At 48.2% G+C, this 9977-nt stretch overlaps 1 protein-coding gene across 1 annotated transcript in view; it reads left to right on the top strand.

Annotated features, from left to right (window-relative positions):
* Positions 1–4525: 4525 nt before the first annotated feature.
* RSPH14 (radial spoke head 14 homolog) overlaps positions 4526–9977 on the top strand; it is a 182434-nt gene continuing 176982 nt past the window's right edge. The window contains exons 1-2 of the mRNA XM_044674449.1: positions 4526–4577; positions 7037–7313. Of these exons, the coding sequence (XP_044530384.1) occupies positions 7115–7313 (199 nt within the window). The 5' untranslated portion in view covers positions 4526–4577; positions 7037–7114. The remainder of the gene's footprint in view (positions 4578–7036; positions 7314–9977) is intronic.

Genomic DNA, 9977 nt, shown 5'->3' with positions numbered 1-9977 from the left:
CTAGGCCTGACTCTCAATCCACTGAGCTACTCAGCTGCCCCCTTCTTCTATTTTTCAATATTTTGACATGAAAAGATTTTTCTCGTTGTCTGATGGAGTAGTTGCCTTCTATTTGGTCTATGCAAATTTGGAGCCAGTTTGTTCCTTGGACAAGAGTTTTGTTATAAGGAAGAGAGGATTTTAGCAAGAGAGGTTGGCTGGCAGGGGAGAAATGCAGGAGGACAAAAGATTCCAGAATGTGGGAATAGGGGGTAGGCTGTTAACTGAGGGGTTTGGCTGTCTCTCTCTGGATTTACCTGGGGAGACTGGCTGTCTGTCCCATGGTTGCTGATCTACCCTGATTCCTCATCCTACCTGCTGCCTTGCTGTTGTCTGCTGTGTTTCCTTGTGATCCTGAACATCTGGCCATCTGACTGTAAGACCAGGTCTGGAAAGGAACCCAGGACCTTTCCTTGGGCCCTGCAAAGCTGCTGTAGACCACGACCTCTAATACTACCCAAGGGGGGGATTTAGTGCGGATTTAGATAGTGCAGGGACTGGGTCTTCTTTAGGTCAGAAAGGTGAGGGTTAGAGTAGATAAAACTGTCTGAAGACTTCCTGTGAAGGGACATGTAGATCTGGGGATTTTAGCTAGTTGACATTAGTATTGGGGTCATCCTAATTCCCATCTATCCTTTCCACTTAGAATAAACACAACTTCCTGTTACTAAGTGGTCTGTGTGTGAGGTCTCAGACCAGGCTCTGCCTGGCCTGGGTTCTGTTGGCCTTCTCAAACCACAGTTAACACCCTGATACTGGTCCTAGTGAGTCCATCTTATCCTATTCCCCAAACCCGCCTCCCTTTAACATTTGTTTGCACCAAGTTATGAATTGTCTTTTTGATTCTTTCTTTCTTTCATAACTCATTTCCCCCCGTTTTCCCCACTCGTGCTCTCATTTAATTTTTTTTTAAACCCTTAACTTCTGTGTATTGGCTCCTTGGTGGAAAAGTGGTAAGGTGGGCAATGGGGGCCAAGTGACTTGCCCAGGGTCACACAGCTGGGAAGTGTCTGAGGCCAGATTTTGAACCCAGGACCTCCCGTCTCTAGGCCTGACTCTCAATCCACTGAGCTACCCAGCTGCTCCCTCATTTAATTAATTAATTAATTAATTAATTAAAACCCTTGTACTTCGGTGTATTGTCTCATAGGTGGAAGATTGGTAAGGGTGGGCAATGGGGGTCAAGTGACTTGCCCAGGGTCACACAGCTGGGAAGTGGCTGAGGCCGGGTTTGAACCCAGGACCTCCCGTCTCTAGGCCTGACTCTCACTCCACTGAGCTACCCAGCCGCCCCCTCCCTCATTTAATTTATAAAAACATTCCCCCCCCCCCCAAACTCTTATCTTCAGTCTTAGAATCAATACTGTGTGCTGGTTCTAAGGCAGAAAAATGGTAAGGGCTAGGCAATAGGGGTTAAGTGACTTGCCCAGGGTCACCCAGCTAGGAAGTGTCTGAACCCTGGACCTCCATCTCTAGGCCTGGTTCTCAACCCACTGAGCCACCTCGTTGCCCTATACAAAAACACTTAAAACTCTTTAAAAAACTCATATTTTATGAGTAGATCCTGGAAAACGTTTTAGATAATAAAAGAAATATTGTAACCATTTTCAACTATAAAAGATTTAGCTACTCTAATCAATAGGATGCAAGACAGTTCCAAGCTCTCCATCTCCAGAAAGACAACTGAATAATGAATTCTGAGTACAAACGGAATCACACCTTTTCCACTCTATTTTTCTTACTATTTTTTGCAATATGACTACATCTAAATATATACATATATAAATGTTTTGTATGTCTTCACATGTATAGTTGATATACACTTTCAGAGGGTGGGTGGGCAGGGCTAGAGAGATGGAGAGAATCTGGAACTCAAAATTAAAAAAAAAAGTTTAAATAAAGTCTAATTATTTTGAAAAAAAAAATAACCCAAACTTTTATTTCAGCTCTTTCAGGAATTCTAGATGACTCTGTACCCCACTTATATTTTTCTTTGAGGCTTTGTAGCTTGGGGCTTGTAGACATTTTGTAGTCATTTTCTTCTTTTGGGTTTGTGTCTTTGCTATTTTTCTAGTTCACATTCTGCCTTTGGACTTGCTTTGAAGCTCTGCACACTTCTGGAAGTCTGGGATGATCCTGTTATTTTTTTCTTTCTCAGGGCACGGAGTGCTGTGTTATTCCAGGCTCTCAGGGACAGTTTAGCTTGGGATCCTGCATGCTTTCAGTGCTCTCAAAGTGGTTTGATCCAGGACAAAATCTGATCACTGCCTTCCTTGTCTGAGCTCTGAAAGCTGATGAACTGAGTTTGGGTCTGAGGAACAGCATGTGCTATTGAACTCTGGCACTCTTAGCCTGCCACCGGTTCTCCTGGGGCCTTCGGATTGGGCTAGAAGTTGAAACAGAGGCTCTACTATGCTCCTGGAGTCAGAATCACACTCTTATTATTATTATTTTTTTTTAGTGTTTACAGAGCTCTTTAATGTTTGCAAAAGCTTTATAAATACTTTATCTTTACAATAACCCTGAGACAGGTCATATTATTTTCCTCATTTAGCACATGAAAAAACTGAGGCAGGCAGAGATTAAGTGACTTGTCCAGTAGTAAGTAGAATCACACTCTTATAATTTGCTTTTGAACTTGCTTCTTGGTTGGTACACAGAAGAGCATCCAGGATGCCAACTCAGCTCAGTATGTCAGCCTGGGCACAAATGCCCTCCTCATTCCTCCCCAGATTTATGACCAGGCATGGGGTAGTTAGTGACTGAGCACTTGCTGTGCCAGGTCATGGAGCACGGATACGGATCCGAGACCTTCTTTCCTTGAGGCACAACCTTGCTGGAGTGATCCGCCATCCCTCGGTTACTCCTTAACAGACTTGACCTTGCAAAAACTCGTCTTTCTCTCTGCGCTGACCTCACCTGGAAAAATGACTCAAGGTGTTGCCTTGTTCTTGAATTTCCTCATTAGGATTTGGTCTGGTGCACTTTCTGGATTTGTTGGGAGGAGTAATAGGGGAGCCTGGTTAGCCTTTCTACTCTGCAAATTTGGCTCGGCATACTTTCTTTTTCCCCCTTTTTGATTCTTGCTGGCCTCCCATTAACGATCAGGAAGTTGGTATGCTGGCAGCAACTCTTCCCTTTCTTCTTAACTGGTCTCCCCATCTCTCTTTGTTTACCTATTAAGTTATTTTTTTCTTAAACCCTCACCTTCTGTCTGGGAGTCAATACTGTGTATTGGCTCCTCGGCAGAAGAGTGGTAAGGGCTAGGCAATGGGGGTCAAGTGACTTGCCCAGGGTCACACAGCTGGGAAGTGTCTGAGGCCGGATTTGAACCCAGGACCTCCTGTCTCTAGGCCTGACTCTCAATCCACTGAGCTACCCAGCTGCCCCCTACCTATTAAGTTTAATGTAGAACTATAACAAACTGTTAGTGTCTGTATAGGTTTCTTTCCTCTTTTGGCCAGTTGAGAAAAGAGTGAGGTTCATCCGATTGATGTCAGGTCTTCCATGAAGAACTTGAACTTTATCCACATCACTATCCTCTTCTCTTTTACCTCAAATGTAAGAAAAAACAAGTTCCACTCCTTCTTCCTCCTCCATCAGTCTGTTCCTTTTACCTTCCCATCTCTTTTCCCTCTAAATTCTCAGGACTAAACTAAACCACTCCCAGGTTACTTACTTACACACACACACACACACACACACACTCACTCTTTGTCTGTCTGTCTGTCTGTCTGTCATAAAACCTTCCCTTCCCTCTTGGAATCAATACTATGAAGAACAGTCAGGGCTAGGCAATGGGGGTTAAGTGACTTGCCCAGGGTCACACAGCTAGGAAATGCCTGAATTCGGATTTGAACCCAGGGCCTGACTCTCACTCCACTGCGCCACCTGGCTGCCCCTGGTTCTGTTTTCTCTTCTTTCTCTCTCCACCTATGGAGGACGAGAAGGCTCCGAGGGACGCTCGTCTCTTCTCCCTCCCTCTCTCGGGGAATGCTGGCGCTAGGGCGCCTTCTAATTGCTCCAGCACATTTCTCTTTCTAGGTTTCTCCGTATTCTCGTGTTGGTTTTTAAAACTGTCTCCTCAGCTCCCCGGAAGTGCCCGGCTCTAGTAAAATCGATTCCTTCCCGGGAGGGTCACACCCAGCTTCGTGGGGAAAGTGATTCTGGGGCGGGAGCCTGTCTTTTGCCTTTTGGAAGGTCGTATTCCGAGATCAGGCAGGCGGCGAGCAAAGGCAGACGGAGCGGGCCGGGCACCGGGCTACGCTCTAGGGATCCGTCCCGGCCCTCCCGGGGCTTCCAGTCTGACGGAGGAGACACGTGGCTGCCCGGCACGAATGGGGGACAGCCCAGGCCAGGGGGCCCGAGAGGAGGTCTGTCCCAGCCCTTACACAGAGCCCCGCGGGCGGCTCCTCCTTTCGAGGTCAGAAACCCTACACCGGGCAGAAGGAGGGCGCGGGTTCTTCCCGCCGAGGCCCGCGTGAGGGAAGAACCAGCGTGTGGCCACCTGCTTAGCGTCGGGGGCGGGGCTAGCGAAGGTGGGTGAGCGCGGCGCTTTGTTGGGGGCGAAGCTAATTAGCCTTAGCGAGCGCTGAATTGGGGTCTGCTGGGGGCGGGGTTAGCGAGGAGGCGGGGCTTTGCCCTTGGCGCCTGCTCAGTGGGCTCGCGCTTAGGGAAAGGGAGGAATCGCGCCTGCTCCAGGGCGCGCGTGTTGTGCGTTGCTAGGCGACGCGGGACGGCGCGGGATCCGAGGGTGACACTTCCTGGGATTCCCGGGCCTACTGCCGGAAGTCTGGGTGGTCGCCTTGGCAAGTGGGGCCGGTTCGAGCAAGGGTCGCTCAGTACTCCAGGGTCCGGCTGGGTCCCTGCTCCCCGAGGTGGCCCAGGTGAGGCTGAGGCGGCGGCCGGGGGGGAAGCGGCCTGGGGTCCCCAGAGCTCCAGGGTTCACCGAACCGTGACCAGGAACGCGACTGCTCCCATTTCACACACAGGGACACTGAGGTCCCGAATCGGGGACCGTCCTGGAGGGCCCCCTCGAATGTGCCTGGCTGAGGATCGTAGGATTTAGGGCTCAAAAAACAGGGTTTACGGGTCCTTCGGTTCAACCCCTGCATTTTACTGATGGGGAAACTGAGTCACACACCTCTGAGAGCCTAGGATACCGAGCTAGAGCATGATATTTAGACCCAGAAGGAACCTAGAGATTATCTAGTCCCACTACTTCCTTTTCACAGAGGGGGGAAACTGAGGCATATGCAGAGTAGAGGGCTCAGGCTTGGGAGATTGGAGTTTGAGGCCCAGCTTTGCAGGTGTGAGCTTGGGCCATTGACTTCCCTCCTCATTTGTAAAGTGGAGATGATCCTACCCACCCCCTCAGGGGGCTTCTGGGGATTGTCCTTGGAGCCTGGGAGCTCTGGCCCTGGCAGCAGAGACCCTGGGCAGGGCACAGCCTCAAGTTCACTATCTGTAAAGTCAGGATAAGAACCGCCTCCTCCTCCTCCTCCTCACCTTGGGGCTGTGAGGGCTGTGGGAAATAGCACAAGTGAAGGACTTGGACAAGAAGAAAGCCCCTGTGCATGTGAGCTGCCCCCACTGGGGTTCTCCACTGTCTCTTGTTGTCCATTGGTGTCCCACTCTTCATGACCCCAGTTGGGATTTTCTTTTCTTTTCTTTTTTTAAATTCTTTTTAAACCCTTAACTTCTGTGTATTAGCTCCTAGGTGGAAGAGTGGTAAGGGTGGGCCATGGGGGTCAAGTGACTTGCCCAGGGTCACACAGCTAGGAAGTGTGATTTGAAGGCCAGATTTGAACCTAGAACCTCCCATCTCTAGGCCTGACTCTCAATCCACTGAGCTACCCAGCTGCTCCCCTTTTGCCCCCCTTTTCTTGGCTGAGATCCTGGATAACTTTGTCATTGCCTTCTTTGGCTCATTTTACAGATGAGGAAACTGAGGCCATTGGGGTCTAGGATCACGCAGCTAGTAGTGTCTGAGACTGGATTTGAACTTAACTTTTAAGACCAGACAGTTAAGAGTTTTGATTGGCAGTGGTAGAGGGAGCTTCTGCTATGGGAGTCCCCCTTCTGGGAACCAGAAATAAAATCTCTCCCTGGGGTTGGGCAGAAGTTGAAATGGGGGCAGGTCAACATCAGCTCTTGATCCATCCACAAGTACTTAGGTAGGGCCTGCTATGTGCCAGGTGCTGTGCTGGGGGTACAAAGAAGAAGTGAAAGGCTCTGCTTCCATGGAGCTTATTTATTTCTTTATTTATCCAGTCATCCACCCATTTATTTATTTATTCACTCACTCATTTATTCATTCATTCATTTGTTTGTTTGTTTGTTTATTTGTAAAACCCTTACCTTCTGTCTTAGAATTGATATCCATACCAAGGCAAAAGATCAGAAAGGGCTAGGCAATGGGGGTTAGGTGATTTGCCCAGGGTCACACAGCTAGGAAGTGTCTAAGGCCAGATTTGAACCCAGGACCTCCCATCTTTTGGCCTGGCTCTCTATCCTCTGAGCCACCTCACTGCCCCTTTCTATTTACTTACCTTTTAAAAAGCTTTGCCGTCTGTCTTAGAATCTGTTCCAAGGCAGAAGAGCGGTCAGGATTAGGCAACTGAGGTCACATAGCTAGGAAGCGTTTGAGGCCAGATTGGAATCCAGGCCCTTGAAACTCCAGACCTGGCTCTGTATAGTCAGCCAACTAGTTGCCCCTGGAGCTTATTCATAATAGGAGACACCATGTAATCTCTAAGTCTACATAATAAATACAAAAAGAAAACTGTTAATACTGTGTTAATAAAGTAATAGGGAGGGAGATGACTTGCCATATAAATGGTAGAGACAGGACTTGAACTCATGCTCTTTGACTCCCACTCCAGAGTTCTTTCTTGGTTCCCACTTTCAGGCCCTGCATGTTGTTTCTCCCTCCCAGCGTGTGCAGAGCAGCCCATGCCTTGAGTAACGGGTTTTCTGGGTTGTTTTTTCTTGGCAGCTCATTCCATTCTTTGATCTCCCAAAGTGAGGATTTCCTCCCCACTGGCAGGCCAGGAAAAGCTTCTTGCCCAGAGGGATGGCGAGACCTTTGATTTCTCAGTACCTGCCTCCTGACATCGACCCTACCAAAGCTTCCATTGCCTTTGGACGCCGGGCTCTGCCGAAGCTGAACGAGGAGCTCAATGGGCCGGATCTGCTGACTCGGCAGAGGGCCCTCATGGCCCTGTGTGACCTAGTGCATGATCCTGAAAATGTGTACGAGGCCATTAGCATCGGTAAGTGGCTCCCCGGAGCCCTTCCAGGGGCACGGCTGCTCGGTGAGCCCAGCGGTGAGCCCCCTCCAGCCTCTGCTGGAGCATGTCCAGGGAGAGGATGTTTCTGCCTTCCTAGGTAGCCCGCTTCAGCCCAGACAGTTTGAACCCGAGCCTTCGTCCTGTCTCCCCTGTGGCCCTTTCTTCTGCAGGACAGTCTTAGCGACTAGAAGCCTGATTGTGGCCCCTGGAAGTCTTCTCTTCAGGGTTCCTTCAGCCAGACCCCTGAGCCACAGTTTCTAGCCAGCCATCCCTCTGGCTTGTCAAGATCCACCAATCAGCTTCAAGTGAGGAGGGTGTTTAGCATTATTTTCTGCTTTCCCTAACTGTCATGGGCTTTATGTCACACCGAACTAAACTTCCTTTTCAGTAAATGAAAACATTTACATTGTTGTGGGTATTGCATATGTCATTCTTTTGGGTTTGCTTATTTTACTAATGAGTTCAGACAGATTTCCTCATGTTCCTCTGAATTCCTCCTAGTCTCCATGCTATATTTGCTCAATTCCTTTAAAACCTTCAAAAGAAAAACTCTTACCTTCTATCTTAGAACAGACACCGTGTATCCATTCTAAGACAGAGGAGTAGCAAGAACTAGACAACGGGGGTTAGATGACTTGCCCAGGGTCACCCAGCTAGGAAGTGTCTGAAGTCAGATCTGAACCCAGGGCCTCCAGTCTCCAGGCCTGGCTCTCAATCTACTGAGCCACCTAACCGCTCCTCAATTCCTTTATATTTAAATATCTGAATTTATTTTGAGCCATTCCCCTGATCAGCAGGGACCCTGCCTTGGGGCCAGTTTTCTGCTACCTCAAAGCGTGGCTGAATAGTTTGCTCTATAGCGGGCCTTTGCTCTGTTCTTGATTTCCTTGGAGTGCATGTATGACCTCTTGTGGAACTGCTGAGTCCTGGGTCGGGTACAGCTTAGACATTCTTCTTAATTCACTATTGATTTCCGGAGCCGTTGGACCCGTCCTTAGCTGTCTCAACAGTATATTCACGAGGCTGCCCTTTGAGGGCCCCTCCAACATCGATTATTCCTGTTCGATCTGCGCAGTGTGAGAGAAAAATCTTTGGAGTTATTTTAGTGTACATTTCCTATTGGATTTGGACGACATTTTCAGATGATTATTTATAGCTTGTAATTTGTGTCCTATGTCTTACCCGGTCCTACATCTCTTGGATCATCTCTTTTATGGTGCTTCTTGTACACAGTTTATTTTTGCTGTTAGTTGTAGCCAACCTGCTCCTACCCTAGAACTTTCCATTGCTCTGGAGATGGTGGTATTCAGAGATTTGGAGCCCTGCGTATTCACAAAAGGAGATTGGTGGTACAAAGATCAGTTTTGATTTTATGGAGAAGCCTGAAGTCATGTTTCCTCAATCCTTTCTAGCTTCCTCTTTCTCCTCTTCATTTCTGTTGCCAGTTCATTGGCTATTGGTAGTGTCTGTATTGACGGACCAGCTCAGTGGGCTGTCCATTCTTCATCCACTTAGTTCCCTGTGTGGATTGTTAGGTTAAATGGTTGTGAGTCAAACTTGGGAGGCTCAGCAAGGTCCCAGAGCTTGATGCAGCGAGTCTGATGGCACCAGCAATTAGGATTATCTGGAGAATCATACGTTAGGCTAGCATGGACTAGTACGCTAGCATAATACCCTTCTTCCGAGATCGTGGTAGACCCCTGAGCTAGCATTTCCTATCTGGCTTGATAGTGATAATCAGAGTATTGTTGAACAGTGCCAACTCTGTTGTTGGAATTGTCAGACTCTGCCTTGGGGCCAGTTCTCTGCTACCACAAAGCGTTGCTGAATAGTTTGCTCTATAGTGGGCCTTTGCTCTCCGTTGGAACTGTTGAGGAAGTGTGGCATGAAGGATAGAGCACAAGATTTGGACTCAGGAAGATTAGTAGCTGGGTGACCCAAGGACAGTTGCTTCCCTTGTGTTGGCTAAGTTTCCTCCTCTATAAAGGGAATCTAAAAAGGATCAGATGGCTTCTGAGGGCCCTCCCCGCTCCAATCTTACCATGTACAAGAGGCCTTTTGTTAAAGGACAGCCACTGAATCGGGCACTTTTTCGTAGTCACAACACAGCATCTGTACAGTTTCTGTAGTCTCTGTAACTTTCATTCAGTTGTTTGGACTGTAATAACTCAGGTTGCAAAGACAGGGCATCCCAAAAGTCTCAGTGCCTTCCTTCTACGTTATTCAGGCAAAAATGGTACCAAGACTTCTGGGATACCCAGTATCGTTGGTGAAAGCCTTGCCAGTTCTATTCCCGTGCTTCTATCAAGGGACGCTCCCCAGACGGTGTGCAGATCATTTTCAGAAGGGTTTTATTGAAGTGAGAAAGGAGACTTGTGGAGCAGTAATTCCTGATAGCCTCTTCATTTCCTTTTTTGGTATTGATGTTGCCAGTGACTTTTCTGATCATTCAATATCTTTCCTGCCTTCAGATGCCTTCAGAAACAGCCCCTCAGCTCAGAAGGACATTCCTTTCATCCTGGGCCTCCTCGATGTGGGAAGACATCTACAGTCCAGCTGTTCTTCCCAGCTGGGATTTCTTTAGTTCCATTTCCATGTCCCTTCATAGCTCTCTGCAGTCTCTGCTTTTAGTGTCCTGCCTCTTCT

The sequence above is a fragment of the Gracilinanus agilis genome, chromosome 1 (assembly GCF_016433145.1).
Source record: "Gracilinanus agilis isolate LMUSP501 chromosome 1, AgileGrace, whole genome shotgun sequence".
Taxonomy (NCBI): domain Eukaryota; kingdom Metazoa; phylum Chordata; class Mammalia; order Didelphimorphia; family Didelphidae; genus Gracilinanus; species Gracilinanus agilis.
The sequence above is the reverse complement of the archived record's forward strand: the minus strand, read 5'-3'. Positions and strand labels throughout refer to the sequence as shown.